At 52.2% G+C, this 23,320-nt stretch overlaps 1 protein-coding gene across 2 annotated transcripts; it reads left to right on the plus strand.

The window, feature by feature from the left end:
* The first annotated feature begins 13 nt into the window (after positions 1-13).
* Positions 14-17,321, plus strand: LOC139179362 (liprin-alpha-1-like). 2 transcript variants are annotated; one of them, XM_070778606.1, is made up of 8 exons: positions 14-762; positions 3,345-3,558; positions 6,164-6,387; positions 8,180-8,402; positions 13,295-13,375; positions 14,010-14,161; positions 14,995-15,167; positions 16,476-17,321. In XM_070778606.1, exons 3-8 carry the CDS (start codon positions 6,212-6,214, stop codon positions 16,529-16,531), a joined length of 861 nt encoding a protein of 286 aa, XP_070634707.1. In that variant the 5' UTR covers positions 14-762; positions 3,345-3,558; positions 6,164-6,211; the 3' UTR covers positions 16,532-17,321. The 2 variants fall into 2 exon arrangements, with proteins under 2 accessions (XP_070634707.1, XP_070634708.1); XM_070778607.1 differs by lacking the exons at positions 14-762; positions 3,345-3,558 and having other exon boundaries at positions 5,058-6,387.
* Positions 17,322-23,320: the final 5,999 nt, after the last annotated feature.

The raw sequence follows: 23,320 nt of genomic DNA on the forward strand, positions 1-23,320 counted from the left end.
GGGACTGTGCTGTGCGTCAGAAAGATAATATGAGCCACCTACACAATCTAAAATTTCCTAAAAACCAACGGGCTACTCGACGTCCTTCTTTCACCACGAGTCTTGAAATCCTCTGTGTGATTTCCACATCGGGCTTTGCACCAGCCTGTCTCACGTGCTCAGGGGCTGCACGAGGCGAATGACTGCCGTGGCCGACAGCACAGAGCTTCTAGGTTGAGTTGAGTGACTCACAGACTTGGCCCGTTTGACTTGTTTTACCCCATGAGCAAGTGAAGTGGGCTGTAGAGGAATGAATGTGAGGAATGCAGGTGAGCTCCATGGAGACAGTTTAAAGCAGTGAGAGGAGGGAGGGCAATAGAGTGAGTCGTGTCCCCCTGACCCGAAACCCCCGCCTGAAGTCTAGCTTCTCTCTACAGACTTCATCGTTGTTAATGGCTTGCCATGTTTCCTCCAGAGAAACCTTTTCTACACCTGAGATGGAACTTCCTCTTCATTATGGTTTATAAGGGTTAATATTGTTCTGAGTGTTTCTATTTGCTAGGGACTCTTAGAGAACATTTTCTCAGAATTACAGTGTTGGGAGTTGATACCTACTGATGTAACCTGTTCTGCACATTTTGGTGCAAGTCACTTTACATCCAGAAAGCAAGCGGTGCAGGCTGTGTCATTTGCTGTTTCGTAGGACCAGCTGATTCTAAACCTGGAAACCCTGAGAGCCGAAGTGGACCAGACGAGACTGAGAGGGGCTCCCTTCCACCACAGGTAGGCTGCTCCCCCAGGCAGCTCCCCTCAGCGCTGTCGAGTGTGACAAGGGCCTGTCTGGTGTGTGGACAGTATGACTGGGTGTTGCTCCTGGTCGCACCTCAAGGAGCCTGTAGCTTCGTGGCCAGCGAGAGGGAAGAGACAAGCATCGTTCCTTAGGGTCAAACTTGGTACCACGGAGTGGTCGTCACAGGATTGACAACACTCAAAACCACAGGCAGAGGTTTGGAAGTAGGGGGCCGACCAGTTGATATTTGGGCGTATTCATCTGAGGGGCCTGACAGACTGTGACACTGATGTTTCTGAAGAGTCGCAGAAGGTTAATGACCTGTAGTCTTTTGACTGCGGTGGGAGGAATCACCTGGCTTGTGAATGAGGAGAGCAGATTAATGAGCATCCTGATTTTTTCTTCCTCATTGTTATAGGGGCGGTAATTCTTATTAAGTATTTAAATGTTTCTTTGGCTTCTTCACGGAAAATGGTCACAAGTGAGAGATAAACTTTAGCAAAGGTTATTAAGTGCTTACTGGTGACATTCATTCATCTGTAGGAAATGGACTACTGCTTGAATCCTGACTTAGGAGACAGTTTGGAGCCCATACGCATATTTCTGTGTTTGTGTGCTTAGGGGATCCTCGCAGTCCAGAGCCCCCACCCAGCCTTCTTCTAGAGAAAAGGAGATGTCATTTGAGACAAAGGCAGAGCCAGAAACTGGTCCTGTGTCTGAAACCACGGCGGGTGGAGTTCAAGGAGAGCACGTGCCCTGCAGAACAGGAGGGGACGTGGCCGGACTTGGTGGCAGAGCTCCTCCAGGGTGAGGGGCTGGGGCTGTCAGAGGTGGGGAACCCGTGCTCCCGGGGTGGACGAGGTGAGTGTGAGGAGGACTGCATAGACAGTGGAGGAAGAGGAGGTGGACACGTCCTCCTCCTCTTGGGGGTTTTTGGGTAACGAGGAGGGACCTGGTGCCAGGAACCGAGGCCTGACACAATTGGGGGCTTCAGATGGAGAAGCCTCGGGCCTGGTCACCAGTCCCGTGTGTGTCAGTGAGAGTGAGAGACGAGAAGAGGAAGCAGCCGTGGGGCAGGAGGAGCCGCTGTGCTCTGAAGACAGTGGGCCACAGCGGCTGGTGCGAGTGAGGGGTGTCTCCAGGAGGCAGCTCTGGAGGGGTCACAGCAGTGACTTAGCAGCACAGGTGGGGCCTCAGAGTGGGGCTTGTGGGCAGTGTGGGCTGGGTGGGGGGCACTGTGCTGCCTCAGGAGGGAGGGAGTGGGGACTGAAAACTGGCTCACAGGCAGGGCAGGCATGGCGTATTTGGTGGGACCTCTCAGAGGAATTGGTCACCTTGTCTCTGAGACCTTCTCCCGGAGGAAAGAGCTTCGGGTGAGGAGGGGGAGAGAGATGGAGGCTGCACCCCGCGAGGGGACTGGGAGGTGATGGTTGGGGGTCGACCCAACCCGGAGGCCTCTGTGGCCCTCAGAGGACCCTCGAGGGTCCCCAGTCCACAGCGGGACTGTGTGGTACCCCCCCCCCACTCAGTTCCCAAGTGTGCTCTAGCCCCAGGCCCTTGAGTGGAAGTGGAGCAGAGAAGGGAACAGTTCTGTCAGGAGGGAGGGGAGATGGGAGGGAAGACAGGTGTGGCTCCGGGAGATTCCAGACTTCCATCTCCTGTGCAGCACAGTGTTCGCAAAACCGTCGAGCAGAGCAGCCTGTGACCCTGAGTAGGCTGAGCTGGTGGTTGGCCCTGGCCACTCTGCAGACATATGGGGTGTCCTGTCCTCGGAGGAAGGCCCTGTCTCCTGGGTTTACGGAATCCTGCACATGAAGGCACCACCCTCGTCCAAGAGACAAGACTGAGCAGAGCCCGGGTGGTCCTGCAGTGCAGGCAGCTCACAGTCAAGGCGGGGCTGCCCTGCCTCCCAGCAGGCCCCTGCTGAGTGAGCTCCTGGCACCTGCAGGCCCAGGCCTTAGTGCTCAGGGCCTGAGCATCTGTGCTGGGCCTTGTTCAGCCCAGACTCTGGTGACACGCTCACCTCTGCTTTAATGGGAGACACCAATGCTGCTCAGCTCCGAGCTGTGGGTCCGAGGCTTTTCTGCTGCGGGTTGTCTGAGGCGCCTTTAAAAACACTGAGAGCGGTGCAGACAGTGTTCCAGGCAGACCGGTGATTGTGATCCACAGACTTCCCGTGTGAGAGGGAGGTCAGAGCAGGCGTGGGCCAAAGGGGAGGTGGCGTGCCAAGGGGAAAGCAGAGCAGGTGCACGCCCTGCCCTGGGACCTGAGAGCGGGCTCCAGGGGGACCCTGGACGCCCCAACCCCAGACAGCCGATCCTGTCCTAGTCAGCTCCACACCCTCGCGTCAGCACTGCCTTCCCCACATACGGGAGTTTTCCAGCTGCTGGGGATGAGCCCTGAGTGTCTGCAGAGCAGCGGGCGGCCTGTTGCTATTGGAGCCAGGAGGGCAGTGCCCTCCCGGGGGCCCTTTTGCTGTGAAATTGCCGATCTTCCAAATGGACAGGCTTTGGCTCGTCTGACAGAGTGAGCTCTCTTTTCTTCTAACAGCACTCTTCTTCCCCGTGTGTTTCAGCCGACCCCACTTGGGCAGCGCCCCGGACCTCAGGTTCCCTGTGGCGGACCGGCCAGCAGACTCCTTGGGCAACGGGGCGGTGCTGCGGTGCCCCCAGAAAGGCCGGCTGGCAGCGCTGCACGATGAGCCATCTGAGGCAAGGACCCCGCTGCCCCCTTCCCGTCCCTGGTGGGCACCTTGTGAGGCACCTGCCCCCTCACACCGTGGTCCTGAGGTGGGTTTGGAGCAAAGCGCTGATAGATTGCTTTACGTCTTCCCATTTTCCTTTTTCTGGCTAAGAGTTTACTTTGAAGGCATGCTTTTTTTCCTTAACCAATTTTGATTATTTGTGGCCTACTGTGAGGCCCAGTATGGTACTAATTAGCACAGTTTTGAAATCGTCCTACGAGTAAATGGATACACATATCCATCAGCTTATAGTGAGAAGAATTCTCATTGGGAGTTTAAGTGCCTTTATCTTTTCGCCTCATTCATGTCGTGTATTTGTTCATACATGTCTGTATTTTGAGCTTCCACATTCAGTGAGCAGTTAGTTTGGGCCAGACATGGTCAGAAGTAGGACTCCAGCAGTGAATTAAAAACCGTGTGTGTCCTTTATCCACTGCTACGTAACGAATCATTGCAAAGCTTAGTGACTTCCCAGGGAGCCTCACAGTCCCCAGTGCCTGTGCATTGTAGCAGGCGGGCCTGGTTCACGGCCTCCTGAGGGCAAGGGAAGGCCCCCCAGGGCTGGATGGCAGGCTTTCAGACTCACCTGGCTGCTGGGGACAGGCGGAGGTCCCTGCCGTGTGGCTTTCCCATGGCCTGGCTTTCCTTGGAATACCCTCTGAGAGCGAGAGCGTGGGGTTTAGCCCGGGGCCTTTCACGCCCTGGTCTCGAGGCCGCACACCTTTACTTCTGTTTGCGAGAGTGAGCTGCAAAGTCCTGCCTCGCTCAGGGGCTGAGCAGGAGTTGCCCCTTCTGCCTCTTGAAGGGAGGAGGATGGAAGAATTTGTGGACCCCTTTTTAAACCCGGCAGCCTGTTGAACAGTAATGAGCAGGGAAAGGAGACCAGAGTGCCTGAGTTGTCCAAGGACGATGGACGATCGTGTGTAAACAGGGTGGCCAGTGAGGTGACACCAGGAGGGTGACCTTGAACCAGAGACCAGGAGGCAGGAAGAGAAGTAGCCACTTGGAGAAAGAAAAAGGGTCATGTCAACCAGCAGGGACAAGGGAGAGAGCAGGGCCACATCAGGGAGGAGCCTGGGCTCAGGCCTGAGCAGCTCGAGGCCAGAGCCTGTTTCCTGAGGTGAGGAGGGCTGCCGGGGCAGGGAGCTAAGAGCCGGGCCTCAGCCCTGTTGAGGTGGACGAGCCCATTGGGTGTCCCGGGGACGTGTCAGGAGAACAGCTGAGTGTTGCGGCCTGCATCCGGGAGAGAACTCATTCAGCTCAGGGTGGACTTGGGGTCGTGGGCATACAGATGGCATTTAAAGGCACGAGCACAGTAAAGTCACCAGGTGGGTGCCGGTGGAGAGAGATGGGGTGCAAGGGTAGAGGTATGGGGCATCCTGCATTCCAAGGTTGAGAAGGGGCACAAGGGACTGAGGAATAACCCCAAGGGAAGGCAGGGCCTGGAGCCCAGGGAGAGACATGCTGGGGGGGCAGGGGGGGGGGCGTGGGGGAGGGCAAGGAAGGGAAGGGGCTTGGTAACATGGGTTCCTCGAGCCCCCGGGGAATTGCCCTGCAGGGCGGGGCTCACCGCCTGCTGGCAGAGAAGTGGAGACCTGGCGGGGAGGGGGACCATAGAGGCCACTCCCAAGGAGCTTTCAGAGACCCGCAGTGGGCGCTGCAGGGAGCCCTGGAGGAGGAATCTGCTGGTTCCCCTTGTGCGATTGGAAGGCGAGAGAAGGGAGAGGACATGCCGACTGGGCTGATGGGGGTGAACCCATAGGCAGCTGGTTCGCTGGAGCAGAGCAGGAATGATGGCAGGTGGTCCTGGAGCCAGCGAAGGGGGTAGCCCAGCCCTGGGGCGGGGTCGTGATGAACACAGGAGGCCAGGGCCCTGGCCACAGGGGTAGGGAGCCAGCAAGCCAGCACCTCGAGGCTGCCCCTCAGTTCCTTTGAGGTCATGTCTGGGAAAGAAGGCAGGACCTGGGTGACAGTGTGGCAGGGGGGATGTTTTCAGAGACAAGGGTGTGAGGTGTGAGAGCGGGAGGGCGGCACGGGGCCCTGCAAGCACTATCCCATGTGTCTCTGATGACAGAGCCACCCTTGCGGTGCGAGGAGCCATCCCCCAGAACAGCCCAAGGGCCTGTGTCCCGAGAGGAGAGCCGCGGAGGGGCTGGCCCTCCCGTCTCCTGGCTGCCCCTGCACGCTCCTGTCTGTGGGTGTTCAGACCAGCCTGGGAAATGGAGGTCTGGGAGCCTGGGAGGACGGCACACTCTGGTGAACTGGTACCAGTGATGACCGCTGATAGGGACCCAGCGGCTGCCGAGCTGAAAGGTTCTTTTTTCTTATTTTCCTCCAGCCTGGCTGATGGAGGCATGGATGTATTTTTGTAATTTTCAGTTTCTGTCTCTGACTCCATCAGCCCACCCTTGTGAATAACCTCATAGGATTGCCTGCCGTCCACGCTGAGACCTGAGTGTCACCAGGCCATCTAGGAACTGGATTCTTCCCCTGCCTGTTTCTTGAGTCCTGTTCGCTTAAGAGATGGCAGTGTCTCATGAGCATGGCCCATTTATCCAGAGTCAGGGCTTCCATGTAAAATTGGGTTCAGTTCCTGATAGACTTGAGCTGCCCTGAATGTCGCTGATGAGACGTGGTCCTCTCGTGCCCAGGTGCAGACCCCAAAGGAGCAGGACTGCGAGCACACGCAGCAAGCCAGCATGCTGGCCGACGTGGCCCAGGCATTTGAGAGTGACGAGGGCGTGTCTGACGACGAGGGCGACAGGGTCACCCTCTTCAGCTCGGCCACTCAGCTGTCGCCCAGCAGGCAGGCCAATGCCAAGACTCTGACCGTGATGATGCAGGAGCAGCTGGACGTCATCAATGAAGAGATCCGGTGGGTGATCCTTAACTCAGCACCAGAAACTCGGTTTCTCTGAGGAGCTGTCTTCTCCTAGGGACGTCTGAGTGTTCCATAGTAAGAAACCTGACCTCAGGTCTGTGTCAAGAATTTTCAGTTTTGAGATGGCCCTTGATTACAGAGCTCGGTCAGCCGGGGCGTTCTATCCATGGTGTGGTTTCCACACTCTGTGGGGGCGGCAGGAGGCGTTATGGGGTGTCCCCCTTCAGCTCTGAGCACCAAGGTGGGTGAGGTGCCGAGGCGGTGTCCCCTGCGGCCCGTGGACCCTTCTGTGTCCCTCAGAGCCCCCCATGTTCTGGTGAAAAGCCACCCGGTGAAAGCTGGGGTTTTGGGGTTGGCAAATTCCCACTCAGATCTGCATTTTTCTTTTTAACTTAATGCAGTGTGAAGATTGGCTTGTTGTAAGACAGTGGTCCAAGGACATGTGTTTGAGTTTTTCTCATCTCATCAGTATATTTAAGATGTTTTCTTTAGACACCGTCTTGGCAGTTATAACAATTTTCAAAACAAGATAGAATCCAAAGGCCTCCCTCGTGGTGAGCAGGGGGCCCTGGGTCTGGGTGCAGCCAGGTGGCTGGGGGCCCTGAGGCCTGCCTGGTGCCACACCCTCACAGCTATGCCCGTGTCCCGAGTCCACGTTCAGAGTGGCCGCAGGCCGGTGACCCTGCACAGGACCAGGCAGAGCTGCTGCTCAGACTGTTCTCGCCACGTCAGCCCAGGCCGAGGTGCCCGTTCCTGTCGGCCGAGCGGGATGCTCCGGGGGAAAGGCAAGGAGTGTACGGGACAACCAGCAAACGCAAGTGGTGTCACCTGCCCATTTGACGCCAAGACAGACAGCTTTGTGGGCCGTGTTTGAGCACAGATGAGCTCAGAAAGATGGTCTTTCCATGTCCCTGCAGGAAGTATGGAACGGTTATAGATTAATATTTTTATTTTTACAGCAAGTTGTCAGGTAAAAGTGATTTTTCCTTATTCGACAAGTTGACTTGATGTAAATGGTCAATTCTATCCATCAAGTTGTTATCAACAGTGAAAAACTTTCCAGATGTATGAGTAGAAGTGAAGCTGGAGAGTTTACTTCCTGTAAGAATCTTGTGTTGTAATTTGAAAATCATTTTATTTGCATAATCGTGTATTTAAACTGCTATATAAAAACATCCACCACACATTAGGGGAGAAGAGCAGAAACTGAATTCTAGGTTAATGCACCACATTGACATGAATCCAGAAACTCAGACAAAACTGGTGGAGAACTTCATCAAGTGATGCGTTTGTATATATACAACCTTTAAAAAAAAAAAAAAAAAAAAGATCAACTCAGCACTTCATCTGGTCTGGAGACTTGTATTTAGAAACTGCAGCTTGTTTGAGAATTGCTGTTTTGATTATACAGAGTTCCTGATTCCCAGTGGAAAAGACTTGAGGCACTGACGTGCATCTCTGCCCTGAGAGCAGGGGAGGTAAGGGTTGTCAACTTGAGGTATCTCTTCACAGGAAAGAGAGTTGCCACCAGAGCCCCTTTAGAATGTTAGAGTAAATAAATGAAATCAAGCGTGAATGATCAGGGCCAGTTTGTAAGACTCAACGCTAAGTTATTCTAAGTTTGAGAATATTCAAAAGAGGAAACGTAGAACCTTTTGGCTGAGATGTTCATTGAGCAACTGTTTCTGGAATTTGCTAATCATGACACAGAATGCCAGCCCAAATTTATTGTCCAGACAGGTTCCTCTGCTGACAAAGGCAGGTGATGCATTTTATTCTATTTTAGGTTGATCGAAGAAGAGAAGGAGAACACGGAGCAGTGGGCCGAGGAGACTGAGAGCAGGGAGGGCAGGGGGAGCTTAGGCAGCCTCCGTCGTTTTAAATCAGTGAGCTCCCTCAACCTGCTTCCCACCTCCTCGCATGCTGGCTCCTGCCCGCCCCTGCCCAAGCCCAGAAGGAGGCGGCACAGCCTGGCGCAGGAGGGAGACCAGCTGGGCATCATGACTCTGGTATGTGTCTGCCTCCTCCCTGCCGCATCCCTCCCCCAGCACGCTGTTTTCTGTTTGTTTTTTGTTTTTTCTCTTTATACCCAGAAGAAAATCAGGTACATTTGCTACGCTCAGAGGTCTAAAAGTTTTTAAACTGCCTAGTCTTTAATCATTCCACAATGGCACAGTGACAAATTAGTCTTGATATTTGGACCACTACTTAGCACGTCATCATGAACTCAGCCAGAGCCTGCCTCTGTAACGTTGCACCTGGCCTGTGCTGGGCACAGCAGCTGCAGGGAAGTTTCTGTTCTCAGGGAGCAGACAGCTTCGTGAAAGTAGCCATAGGCAGCTCTCATGGCATGGGAAAGCCGTACAGCACATTCTCCATTGGGGATGCCTGGCTGCAGGGTGCAGGGCATGCGGTGGGAACAAAACCAAAAATCTACACTGGTCTGCTTACTGATGGACCTGGCCACGTGCTCAGTCCAGCTCTGCGTGTGAAACCAGGTTAAAAGCCCAGGGCCCCAGGGCCCCAGGGCCCCAGGGAAGACGTCGGGCTGCCTCACTTTTCCAAGTCTAAAACTGGGATGACGACCTAGGGCTTTTGGTGACAGAGTGTGCGGCTCTAAAGCACATGTTCCAGCTTTCTTGCGTGTTTAGCTTAGGTGTTGTGAGTGTATTGCTGTTTACCCCATGAAATCACGTGTGCAACATTCTGCTTTGTAACTGGACTTGTATTGTCTCTTTTTTCTGTTACCACCCATTTCATGTTAGCTGCATTGTTAGTCAGCTTATAATTAAATTAACCGTGAATCATTTTAGCGGCCTGTGAAGTGGTAACTAGTCCATTTTGTTGTCTTGTGACACTGTTTTTATAATTTGCATCATTGGCTAATTAGTTGATATTTAAAATTCTTTGATGATTTCTCTGCGGATTCATGCTTGATTTCTTTCCAAATATTTGGAAAAGAACAGTTCTGTATGTTTTCCCTGCTGTTGGAGTTCTCTGACAGTGTGTCTGCTTTCATCATTGCTTTTGATTCCCTCTCTCATCCTGTTGTCTGCTTAGTCGTCATGAATCCAGATCCCCCACCAGCCCCCGAGGCTGTCGTTTACCTATCCATCTCCACTCCCCCGTCCCCCAACTTCCTCTGGTCATAGCCGTTCTGTGGTCCACAGCATGTGTCCCCTTAGTCGGGTTTGTGCTTTGTCTTCATGTCTCATTAAATGGTGTTTTCCCCCCATAGCAGTAAGTCGAATTGGTGTATCACTGTGCAGTTACAGGAGAAGGCAATGGCAACCCACTCCAGTACTCTTGCCTGGACAATCCCATGGACGGAGGAACCTGGTAGGCTGCAGTCCATGGGGTCGCACAGAGTCGGACACGACTGAAGCGACTTAGCAGCAGCAGCATGCAGGTATAAGCATAATATATGTAGATGGATCCTAAACTACATATCATGTGTAATTCATAAATGAGATTGTGCTTACATAAAGAAATGATCCTCTTAAGTGTAGAATTAATGGACTTTTAGATATGCAGATGACATCACCCTTAAGGCAGAAAGTGAGAGGAACTAGAAAGCCTCTTGATGAAAGTGAAAGAGGAGAGTGAAAAAGTTGGCTTAAAGCTCACCATTCAGAAAACTAAGATCATGGTATCTGGTCCCATCACTTCATAGGAAATAGATGGGGAAACAGTGTCAGACTTTATTTTTTGGGGGCTCCAAAATCACTGCAGATGGTGACTGCAGCCATGAAATTAAAAGGCGCTTACTCCTTGGAAGCAAAGTTATGACCAACATAGATAGCGTATTCAAAAGCAGAGACATTACTTTGCCACAAAAGGTCCATTTAGTCAAGGCTATGGTTTTTCCAGTTGTCATGTATGGATATGAAAGTTGGACAGTGAAGAAAGATGAGCATCAAAGAATTGATGCTTTTGAGCTGTGCTGTTGGAGAAGACTCTTGAGAGTGAGTCCCTTGGACTGCAAGGAGATGCAACCAGTCCATTCTAAAGGAGATCAGTCCTGGGTGTTCATTGGAAGGACTGATGCTAAAGCTGAAACTCCAGCACTTTGGCCACCTCAAGTGAAGAGTTGACGCACTGGAAAAGACTCTCATGCTGGGAGGAATTGGGGGAAGGAGGAGAAGGGGACGACAGAGGATGAATGGCTGGATGGCATCACCAACTCAATGGACATGAGTTTGGGTGAACTCCAAGAGTTGGTGATGGACAGGGGGTCCTGGCATGCTGCGATTCATGGGGTCACAAAGAGTCGGACACGACTGAGCAACTGAACTGAACTGAACTGAACTGACACAATATCTTTTCTGTCTTGGTGCTTGTATTTAAGACTGTAAATCTCATCAGCTTTTGCACAGTTAATGTCTCTAATAGACTCGTTAAGAAAGTATCTTCTATGGTTAATAAAATGTAAAGACTGCACCTGCTATTATGCTAGCTTTCATTCTTACATATTTTCACAGGGAACTTGCTTTAATGAATTTATTGTGAGAAGTTTTAAATCAAATTCTATGTCAGGATTTTACATTAATATCCAGGAGGTGGTTAGATTTTTTCAATGTTAAAATAGATATTATGGTAACTTCCTCATCAGTTAAATTAATAATTTAAAGTATAACATGTTTTTGATTAAGAGAAACTAACTTATAGAGAAATTTGGCTGAGAATAGACACCTGTTAAGGCCCTTTGTTGTACAGAATGCTATGCTTTAATAAATCATGATGTTGTAATAGAATGGTATCTTCCTGAGTTATAATTTATACTGTTTCTCTAGTAAATCTTGAATAGCTTATTTAACTTCTGTGGTCAAAAAACATGTTCTGTTTCCAGTCACATGTTCTCTAAATCTTCATGTCACTTACATGTTTGCCATCATTTTTGCTTTACTGTATTTGCCTCTATGAATTCTTGAAATTTTAGCTTCAAAGTCGCAATAAATCTGGTTTCTCTTCATTTCTTTGCATGCATCTATCAGCCTAGTGATTTAAGGAAGCAGTGTCGAAAGGTAAACTATTTAGTAATGTAGCACGCCTTTGTTTCTCTGTGAAGTATTAAAGAGTCCTTATCATTTAACGTGAATGAACACTGTGTGGTTATGTCCTGGTGAATAATTGATGTTTTAATGGAAGTGATGAAACTCACCCACCACTTAAAATGTGCTGATGGTTTTGTTGGAAATAGGTCATTCGTTGGGACAGTTGTAACAGTTTGCCTTTCTCCCACTTGTTTGCCTTCTGATCATCTCATGCTTGTTTATAATAGACATAGTATTATTTCTTATTTTAAAAAATTTCTGTACTCATGTTTTTGGCCATGCTGCACAGCTTATGGGATCTTAGTTGCCCAAGCAGGGATCAGACCAGTGTGCCGGCAGTGAAACTGCCAAGTCTTAACCTTTGGACCACCATGGAATTTCTGTTTAGTGTTTTCATGTAAGAAATGACTGAATCAGAGCCATAGATGTTAGATTTGCGGGAAGCCAATTTAATGATGGTGGGTAGCAGTGTGCAGGAGACTCTGTGTGCTGGGCACATGCTCTCCGAGTCTGTCATCTCATCCCCAGGTGAGGTCCAGGCTGCTGCTATCCCCATTCAGCAGACATAGACACTGAGGCTTAGCGAGGCCGGGCACCCTGCCCAGGCTCTCACACCCAGCAGCGTGGTGCAGACTGGTCTGATCAGAGCCTGGACACTTAACCATGGTGCTGTCCAGCCCGCTTTCCTCTAGAGGCTCTCGTGTCCATCACGGCATCCCTGATGGAGGGAGCATCAGGAGGGAGCTCTCTGCCTATCCCCTTGGGTCACTTGGATGAGCCCCTGTTGTTGGAGTCCAGTGCCCCAAGGGCTGGCCTTCCTTGTCCCTCTCCTGCTCCCAGCCCGCTGACCGAGCACTCCTGGGCCTTCCCGCAGGACTGGGGTGGCCGTGCTCCAGTTCAGGCAGCTCAGTGCCCAGGAGACCTTCTGCTGGGCACAGCAGAGCAGCACCGTCCCCCTGGGGTTGGTGACCTGGGTGTGCCGCTCGCCTGCTCTGTGGCCTGCTTTGCTCTCCTGTTCAGCGAGGACACGGCACTGCCCTTCCTAGCCACATGTGGCACCAGTGGGGCAGCTCCCATCCTGGGGGAGGGCAGCCGGGCTGCAGACCCAGAGGCCTTCCTCAGGAGGAGGCCCGGGGGAAGGGGCTGGCCTGGGCCCTGACTCTGAGGCAGGTGTTTGTCTCCACTAAGTCCATAGTCAACCCAGGTGTGTCACTTCCCTGCTCTGTTCATTGTTGTTTCTGATTTTTATAAATGCTTCTTTTTACTTGACTTTGAGATTGATCCCTGTTCAGTTCCATGTGGAAAATTTCTAGCCTTTGTAGCCTTCTGTTGTCTGAGGTTTCTTGTTAGAGCTCAGGGGAGGGAGCCCAGTTTATCCAGCTGCTGTTAAATGAGTTCAGCTGTATTTTGCACTAAGTTACTTTGTTGTCACCAAGCTCCTGTGGGGCTGCATGGGATCAGTATTCCTTACAGAATCCCACCAAAGAGGCACAGGTTAGTTGGTCAAAACAACGCACTCATTGTTTATAACAATACATGCCATGCATGTTTCCTAAAACCTCCCCTGGTTTAACCACACACCGAAATGTATCAGTGAGACCTGTTTGGACCCTGCAGGGTTAATCTGTTCCCACACTGTCTTTCCTTTCCTCACACCCAGGACCAGCGGAAACGCTGGGAGTCCAAGAGAGATCATCTTCTTCTTCTTCTTTTTTTTTTTTTTGATTAGTTTATTTTTTAACTGAAAGATAATTGCTTTACAGAATTTTCTTTTCTGTCAAACCTCAACATGAATCAGCCATAGGTACCCATATATCTCCTCCCTTTTGAACTTCCCACTGCTCTAGGGTGATACAAGATCATCTCTTAGTGAAGACCTGGGGGTGCCTTATGGAAACCACTGTGAGCGAATGACACTCGAACTGCGTGTAAGTACTTCAGTGGGTAGTCCCCAGTCTGTATGTTACCGAGAAATACGATCCAGGCACATGGTGTTCGCGTGGAGGGGTTAGGTACCTTTTCTGTGTTTCTGTTGTTGTCATGGCTTCCAGTAACCTGCATCATCACTACAAATGATCTTGGATGGTGGCACAAGCTGTGTCTTTTTCTCCTTCAAACAGAAAGGTCTGGACGCCTTTGCTGAGAGGTTTTGTACTCTAGCTGTGGTGCTTCTGAGCAGCATCTGGTGATGAGCACAGTCCTTTCATCAGGGCAGTTCATGCCGTGCAGGATTCATGGTGCCAGCATCGCTCTGCTGTCCTGCCCCGCAGGGCCATCTGGTCGCTGGATTCCAGGGAGGGCCGAGGCCGGCTGCAGGGAGGCTCCCGTCCGGGGTCTCTGCACTCAGTCAGATGCTCTCACTGCCCCATAGCCCCGCATTTTTTGAACAAGACAGTCCTTTAAGATGGAATTAAGCTATAACAAGGGTTTTTTTTGTACTTGGGGGAAAGCATAGCTAATAGATCTTCAAATAAGTTTCTGGTTATAATGTAAAGCCTATGTGATTGCCTTTTTCAGAACAGTCTATTGTTAGCCAATTTGACACTTACCTCACTCCCTCAGCTGCCAGCTATACGGGAAGAGGTAGGAGATGACAAGACCTCCATCAAATGTGAAACCTCGACCCTCGCCTGGCCGCGGTCCCTTCAGCTGGGCCACCTGCACACGGGGGCGCTGCGCACAGCCACCCATGAGGACCTCAGGGACGCCCACAAGTAAGCGACCTGTGTGTGCATCGTCAGTTTCAGGAGCCCTGCGCCTCTTGTCTTGAAAGAGTTGCAAGGATGATTTTAAAGGAATACCACTGAGTTCGGTGCCTGTGTTTAGTGGTGAACTTCAGATGCTGGGGAAGAAGAGCTCAGTGACCTCAGTGATTTTAGAAAACGTCCATCTCTACAGATTGACTCCTGTGGGAGCTTTCTTCCTGCTCTTGGTAGAGGTCTGCCTGGCCTGGGGCACGTTCCTGACGCTGACGGCCCCGTGCCTCTCGGGTTCGCTCTTGAGGGTCCCTCCCTTTTCTGCAGGGGTCTCCTCTCAGGAGACCCTGTCCCCTCCTGTGACTGACACTGTCCTCATTCAGACCACTACTTGCTGAGCTCCCGTCCTGAGCCAGGCAGCACTCGATGTGGGGCACGTGTGGTCACCTGACCAGCAGCCTTACACGGTGACCTGCCACGGCTGCGGACGGTTACCCTGTGGGAGGCGGGGGGACCTACCCAGAGCAGGGGAGCTTGTCTTCTGGAGCGTCATCACCTGCCGAGCAGCGACCCTAAGGGAGGGTCAGAGCGCCCTCTGCACCAGCTGGCCTGGAGTCAAGCCCTCCTCTCGGGAGAGCTCGAGGCAGAGAATCTCAGCTTCCCGGTGCGGTTGTCTTACGCCGCGAGCCTGCATTGCTCGTGTGGAGTGTGGTTGGTGAAGGAGACTCCAACTGTCAGCTGCAAGGTTGAGGTGCGGGTGTTGCTGGGTGCCCGTTTCTATCAGTAGCTCTTGTGGAGGGGTGTGTGTTTGCACAAGGGTGCCAGTTAAAGGTCGTTTTCTCTCCCCGAAGCTCCACAGGCTCTCAGGACAGCCCCGGGAATAACCCCAGCAGCAGCACCAGCAGCCAGGGCTCGCTGCACAAAGCCCCAAAGAAGAAGGGCATCAAGTCCTCCATCAGCCACTTGTTTCGCAAGAAGGAAAAGGGCCGGCCTGAACACCCCAGCAAGGAGGCGTTAGGACCAGGTGGGTGCTTCACCGTTCAGAGGGAGGAGGGCCTGCAGGCATCTCCCTTCCGTGTCTCCCCTGTCGTCCCCATGAGGCTCCTGTCAATCACGCTGGGGGTCCTCCTGGGAGCAGGAGTGGAGGAGGCATCTGTCTTCTCAATGGGTCTGAGATGATCGGCTGAGTTAATGAGTGGATGGTTGGATGGATGGATGAATTAAGAGTGGATGGATGGATTGATTAGTGAGTGGTGGATGGATGAACAGATGGCTGGCTGGATGGGTGGATGAACGGAGCATGGAATGAATAAAGCAGATGATTGTACTCCAGTGCTAGAAACATATTCTATGAAATTGATTGAGTAGGAGCTGGGCGATGATTGTTTCATCCTAACAGTGACATGTGTTTGAAAACGGCCTAAGTGCTCCTCAGTGAGGGGTGAGGTACAATCTGTGGACACCCCACAAGGAACAGCCCGCCCTCCTTCCTGCCACCTTCCCCATCCCCAGGAGCTCATCAGGGGTTCTGCCCATGCCCCCCACCCCACCCCACAGCCACACAGGTCCTCCTGGGGTCCCCTCATCACACAGGGTTATCATCAGGCCCCCATATCACTCAGCTTCCTCTCCTTGAGGACAGCGTATGTTCCTGCCTCTTCAGCCACAAATGTGTTGAGTCTCGTTTGTGCTGGGTGTGGGATTTACAGGGGTAAGTAAAGCAGATGTGGTCTGGAGCACAGTTAAGTGACAAGAGAGAAAAAGGAGCAGATTATTAAATGCTATCCCTATTAGTAGTAAATACAATGCTGAGATGGATGGTGCATTGATTATGTACCAGATGCCGTGTGTGCCCCTTACCAAGCAGGTGCTGCCCCCTCCCGATTTACAGAAGACACAGTGACAGTCACGTGGTTAGGGAGCGGTGAGGGCAGGTTCACACCCACCCAGTGGGACCAGGCACTTTGCCGAGCCCCAGACACCTCTCTCGTGGATGAAACAGGAATGAGATGGCTCTATGGCATGATGATTCAATGGACATGAGTTGGAGCAAACTCCAGGAGATAGTGAAGGACAGGAAAGCCTGGAGTGCTGCAATCCAAGGAGTGACAAGAGTCGGACACAACTGAGCGACTGAACTAAAACCTGAGTGTGTGCTAACCTGTTTCAGTCGTGTCTGACTCTGCGACCCCTGGAACTGTAGCCCACTAGCTCCTCTGTCCATGGGATTCTCCAGGCAAGAAGACTGGAGTGGGTTGCCATGCTCTCTTCCAGGGCATCTTCTCAACCCAGGGATCGAACCCACATCTCTCATTATCTATTGCATTGGCAGGCAGGACCTTTACCCCTAGCGCCACCTGGAAAGCCCCAGTGAATGCTGACAACTAGAAATGCAGAAAATGAGGGCTGCTCCTAAGTTAAACTGGAAGAGCAGCAAGCACAGGTTGTAAAGAAGAAAACACACGATGAGCAACAACAGCGCCAACAGAAACAAGGGATGCGTTCACCCACAGAAAGAAAATGTCTGTGCCGTTCGGAAGAGGAGCCCGTCAGCCTTGGAGGGACAGCTGGAACCAGAATGAAAACCGAGGACATGGTCAGCAGTGCCCACCACACGGCCTGGGTGGCGTGGTGTCACTCACCAGGCTTCCTGTATCCCCAGAGCTGCTGGCAGTAACATCTCTGAGTGCCAGGCCGGGCAGCGTCCCCGAGTGAGCTAAGGCATCACTGCTCTCCTTCCAGTGCTGCTCCGGGGCCCTCTGTAGGCAGCCACCCTCATCCCCTGCCCTGCCACTTGCTGGGGCCCGGATGTCCCCCTGGAATCTTTTCAGCCCTTGAGCTTGGGTGTTCCCAGCCCTCTGCCACACCGGACTGGGATGCAACTCAGGACTTGGGCTTGAGATATCAAGGAGACCGTGAATCTGGAAGGACACCACCCTGGGGCCTGTGAGAGAGCAGGAGAGCAAAGCCCCTACGGGGAGGAAGCAGAGCTGGGGGAACGTGCCCACAGCCTCCACTGCCTCCTGCACAAGTGCCTTTTCTTTGTCTCTCCTTGACCTGAAACAAAGCCCAGCTGCTGCTGCTCCGCAGGTGATTCCTAAAGATGCACCTCCTGCCAGAGCTATTGTCCTGCTGCTCTGGGGCTGCCTGAGTGTGCTCAGGAGTATCAGAGAAGTAGGGCTGCCACACCTCATACTGGAGGTGGGGGGCCTGGTACTGGGGAAGGGTCGGAGGTGGGGGGAGGGTTTGAGGGTCGGGGAGGGCCTGATGCTGGCCTAGGGCCGTGACGCTGGACTGGGGTCTGATGCTGGACTAGGGTCTGATGATGGGGGAGGACCTGATGCTGGACTAGGGTGCATCATTTGGGTCCCCGTCAAGGTTGCCCTCGGACACCCCACCTGTGACCGATGGCGAGCCTCGACACCTGCACTTTGTTCCCACCCTCGGCCCGCTGCCCACACCTCAGCAGCAGAGGGGCCCTGTCCCCGCAGATGCTGAAGTGATGGAGCCTCTTGTCTCCGGAGCCAAGGGCATGAACACACTGTCGGTCGTCCTCTAGGGACACCTATGCTTCCGCCTTCTGGCCTTTCCATTGCATCCATCTGTTTCTCTTAACACAATGTTCGTGTGATGACACGGGCTCCCATTACCAGCTCTGGTCTGTTCTCAGTGAGAGTACAGCTTACCCTCGGCACTCTTTATTGGCCCTGGGAAATTTTGCTTCAGTACTTTATTGAAAGAAAGCAATAAATAATACTGTGATAAAAATAGTTCAAAAGTAGACTGTACATACTTTGTCACATATTTGGGAAGTTCACAAAAGATTAATAGGAAAATAGAATGATAACAATGAATTGTACAAGTAAATTAAAGGCGGAACCCACATGTAAAGAGACATGCTGTCTCTGTCTACCAAGATACCAGCTGCATAATAAATATCACACTGTGACCTGAACGCATCTCTTGCTGGCTTTTTTAATGTGCCGCTGAAAAAGTAAAAATTACATTTGCTACTTATACAATCCAGAATGGCTATGTCATCACAATCTAAAAATGTACGCCTAGGTCCATTCTTTAAACATGTTTACAATCATGTAAAAAGATGATTTACATAAAAATAAGGCCTTTGTCAGAGCTACACTACCCTGTCTGTCTGGGAAGTGGCACCTTCACTGTCCAGCTCGATGGCTCTGCAGCGGGTGCAGGGCATCTCGATTGGTCCCCAAAGAGTCTCACCAGAGAGGAGGGATCCAGGTCCACAGAGACTGGATTACAGGAGAGATTTTCAGTCTTCTTCTAGGCATCCTTTCAGCCCAAATTTCATTAGAAGCTCACATTTAACACCCAGTACTTTTAAATCACTTCACGCTGTGGACAAAAAGCATTTCTTGCTAGAAAAAGTACAGTTTAGGCCAGTCGTTAACATCCAACAACAATTGGTTGAAATTAAGTTTGCTTATTTCAGAGTGATTGTTGGAGAGCTTGGTTACATTCTGGAAGGATAATAAAGCACACCGTGTCATGATGATTTTACAATCGCAGGAAAACCCCTTCTCTCATGGTTAAACATTGAAAAATTAAACAAGAATAATTACAATAAATGCATCATTTACAAAAGCCCTGTGTTTGTTCATAGGATTTATACAGACAAGCACTACAGTACATTCATTTGAAAGACTGAAATCAGGTATCAGAACATGAATTGATCTGAAAGGATATTCATAGCCTGAATATACAAGAAAAAGGAAGTAATTATATAAATGAAGTCATAAGTTTACATAAATATCAGAAACATTAAATTCTAAAATATTTTCTCTATGGTATTCATGAATTTTTCACTAATTAAAAACCCTGTAATATCTTCGGGTCCATGTAACAAGTATTAACAGAGTAAAGATTACATCGAGTTCAAAATGTAGTCTTTGTTGTATACTGGATGCTGTATAAACATCTGGAGAATTCGTGCAGGTAAACTGGAAACACACACACAGAAAAGTCAGTCCTGGGTTGGCAGCTGGTGCCCCAGCCCCTGCCCCTCCTGACACCCCCACCCCCCACCCCATTTGGGGCTTCAGCTGCTTTGAGAATTCAGAGAAACATGGAGGACCAAGCAGATCAAGGAGAGAACTCTGTGGCTGACTTTATTCTGACATATAGCTAAAAGCTGCTGGTAAAAAAAACTCAAAAGCCCAATCCAGCTTTCTAGCTGAGATGTGAACAGGACAGAGCAGACAGCCTCCTGCCCTCAGAGTTGCTCGAGCAGGGCTGGGCCCCAGGGCCGGACCCACCAGAGGACCACCCAGAGCAGCATCTGCAGGGAGGGTGGCTCCTTAGCGGTGGCCGAGCCCCAGATGCCAGTGCACCTCCGTGTGAAACGCTGGCCTCCGTACGGAGAGGCCCAGGGCAGGGCAGCCTCGTGAACCCTGACGCTCTGGGCCCTGTTCCCTCCGAGAACGTGCACCCTCCGAGAACGTGCATGCAGGGCATGGCCAGCAGCACTGCCGCTGTGGGGGGGATACCCATGCATCCCTATGCGAGGGGCCTTGGCCATGCTCTGACCACTCCGGCGGCAGTGGGGCGCCAAGGTCACGTTCTCTGCTGTGACGGTTCTCCCAGGCTAACCTCCAGAGACCCACTGACCCTCCACTCCCTGGGGCATGGGCTCCGTGCCCCCGCAGGACCAGGCCGGCCTGTACTCACCCCGAAGCACATCAGGAGCAAGTCCTGACTGTAGCAGAATCCAGCCCCTGCGTTCCCGCCATGCTGCCTGGTCCCATGAGCGCAGGAGGAAGGGTGCAAACACGGAGTACGGTTAGTCGTGCAACGTCACATGGGGCACGAGGACACACAACGCACACCCGCCGCAGTGCCCACTCCTACTGAGGGTCTGGGGAAACTTCTAGAGGGTGGATGAGCCGGAGAGAGTGAGCCTGGGGGCTGCCACGTGGGGGTCCCTGCCACCCGGGGTCGGGGGAGGGCGGTCAATGGCACATTTGATGACGTAAACGCGGTCATGGGGACAGATACTCCACATCGGCAGCTGCCAGTCTCTCCTTAGACCTACGGGTTCACAGAGCTCCACATTCACAGATTCCACACAGTCTATTGTTATTCAATTTTACACTTACCTCATTCCCTCAGCTGCCAGCTTTACGAGAAAGAGGTACGAGATGACAAGACCACCATCAAATGTGAGCCCTCGAGATCAGACGAGATCAGGCGCGTTCAGGGTGGTATGGCTGTAGAAGGAGGCGGCTGCCGCCGGGTGCCCTAAGAGCCCTGCGCTGTGCCTCCCTTTCGCTCTGACCTGCCGGTCGGGCCAGCCGGCCGCACCTCGGGGGCTCGAGCTGTACTTGAGCCGAACGACCCGCGACCAGACTCTGGCCGGCCAATGCCGCCACGCCCCCGAACACCGCCACCCCGCGGCCAGCAAACGCCTGGCCAGGTTCGACAGCCCGGAGGGCTTCCGGGACCCCCAGCGGCATGCCGGGCGTGCGTGCGTGTGGGACCTGGGGGGTGGGCCGAGGGGCGTGGAGGTCTCGGCGCCCTCCACCCTGGGCCTCTCCAGGCCCGGCCACGCTCGGTGAGCCGGGCCTCCCCCGATCCGGTTCGCTGCCCAGGGCCACGCGGCCCGGAGGTGTCTGGCTTTCGGCCCCGCCGCCGCCCGACCGCCGCGGCCCTCGGGCCTCTGAGCCTCCTGTGGGCCTAGGCGCAGCCCAGCCAGGGCCCTGAGCGCCCATCCTGCCCGACACCTGCCCGGTGCCCAAACCCACTGGGAGCCACGGAGGCGCGGTCCACCCGAGCGCCTCAGCCCCGCCCCTTTGCCCTACCGAGGCCCCCACCTTTCCCCCATGCCGCCGGACAAGCACACAACCTTCCTGCGAGAGCAGACGAGCGACAGGCAGGCACACGGACAGACACACAGACAGTCGACAGCCCTCCATCGCAACCTCGTCAGCCAGAGCCATAGCACCTGTGAGAGGCCAAGGCCAGAGGAATGGATGGGCCACCGGGTGTCAGGAGAGACAGAGGCAGAAAGAGATGAAAGTTCAGAGATAGACTCCAGGACTGTGAGAGGGAGATACAGAGAGACAGACAGACAGACGCGTGCGCGTGCGCACACACACACACACACACACACACACACACGGAGGCAGAGACAGAGGGAGACACAGAGCGAGTGACAGAGAGACACGCAAACAGGAGACAGACAGGGGAGAGAGGATGGCATCGGATCTGAGACAGACACACTGGCACAGCCCGTGACACACCTCAGAGGAAGGCCACGCGGAAGAAGCAGCTTCCCCAAGGGAGGGGGCATCAGCTTTGGGCTGGGCCCGGCTGGACACGGTGCCCTGGGGCTGGCGGTCACCCGTGGGGACCCCAAGACTTCCTCGAAGCCGAGGTCTCAAAGGTCCCCTTCGGCCTGGCTACCTAAGGCGAGACCCAGCCTCCACCCCCAGGCCAGAGGGTGAGTGTGTGAGAGTGTGTGTGAGTGTGTCAGTGGGTGAGGGTGGGGTTGGGTCGACTTGGGGCCGGGTGGATACCCAGAGTGGAGGGGGGAGGGTGTGGAGGCCGGGGGTTGGGAAGCTTGCGTGTCCTCTTGCTGTCTCTCTCTCCCTCTTTCTCCGTCTCCCTTACCTGTGGTTTCTAGCTCTTGACCTGTCTCGGCGGCAGGGTGTGTGTGTGTGTGTGTGTGTGTGTGTGTGTGTGTGTGTGCGTGTGTGCACCTCCAAACCCAAAGCAACTTTCTATGGAGACATAGTGAAGGGTAAATGCATTCTTACTCATCTGATATATCCTAAAACACTGGACATGTCTGGACTCAAACTTTCAGGGCCGCCTTCCTGCCACCTCTGGCAAGCATTGATGGTGCAACTGTAATCCTCTAAAGGACCAAAAGTCCTGTACAAGTCCAGACATCTGCTCTGTACAGTCTCTTCTTACAGTACAGAAAAGTATAGAACAGAATGACACATTCTTTGTTAATTGTACAGATGAATCAGCTGCTATCTGCTGCCTAGTCAACATGGTCAACATGAGGGAGTCAAGCAAGAGTTCCAAATCTCCTGAATGTGGTCCTTGGAAATACTTCTGTTCTTAGTTGCTCAGTTGTGCCCAACTTTTATGCTACCCATGGACTGTGGCCGGTCAGGCTCCTCTGTCCGTGGCATTTCCCAGTCAAGAATACTGGAGTGGTTTGCCATTTCTTTCTCCAGGGGATCTTCCCGACCCAGGGATCAAACCTGAGTCTCCTGCAGGTGGATGCCTTCCCATCTGAGCCACAATACAACTAATTGCCTAGTCAAAATACAAAGAAAAGAGCTAGTGTTCTACTAAGTGGAAAGATGATTTAAGAAATGGAAGCTTTCCTTTGTTGGTATATTTGAATCTTTATTTAGTTTTATTTTATTTTTACGATTAAGGCTACTTGAACAAGGCAAGAGAGAAACCCCAGAGTTGAAAAGCAATTGACTTTTTAAAAGAAGCATGTGGCAGGTGAAACTTTCTTCATTTTTTAGAGTTGGTTCAATGCAAAATCTTTACTCAACAAATATGACTCTTGTGAACTTTATTTCAAATCTCCACGATGAATCACTAAGGCATCAAGGAAGAAAGGAGTAGAGGTGGAGAAAAAAAGAGCAACCTTTCCCCTTGGCTCCATCTCAACCAGCTGCTTAGTTCCTTCATCTCATGGACTATGATCTGGGATAATCTTGTTTGTCTGATTTTTGTTTGGGGACCGTTTCTAGTCACAGGGCTAGAAACAGTGGAGGGGGTAAGCCCTTCTTTCCATTCCACATCAGACCCATTGGGCAGTCCAGGCCCTGCCCACTGCATTGAGTCTGTAGCAACAGAATCACCAGTGATGCTGGTTAACAATGCATATTGCTGGAATCCACTCCATTCGCTACTGACTCTTTGAGGTGGTGGTCTGGAACCTATACATGGAAACTTTCTTGATGATTCCAAATCACACCAAAGTCTGAGGACTATGGAAGATCTTCACATTTCTGAAAGAGCCGCACACCTCCAGAAGGAACCACAAGACTTGCCTGAAATGGTAAAGGTATAAGTATTGGACTGAAAGTTGGAAGGTCTCCACCTTTGCTATGTAAGTAAAATGATCTTTCTTTGAAATGAAAATGGATAATACTAAAAGTTCACATTGTTCTA

This window comes from Bos indicus, chromosome 24 (assembly GCF_029378745.1).
Source record: "Bos indicus isolate NIAB-ARS_2022 breed Sahiwal x Tharparkar chromosome 24, NIAB-ARS_B.indTharparkar_mat_pri_1.0, whole genome shotgun sequence".
Classification (NCBI taxonomy): Eukaryota; Metazoa; Chordata; class Mammalia; order Artiodactyla; family Bovidae; genus Bos; species Bos indicus.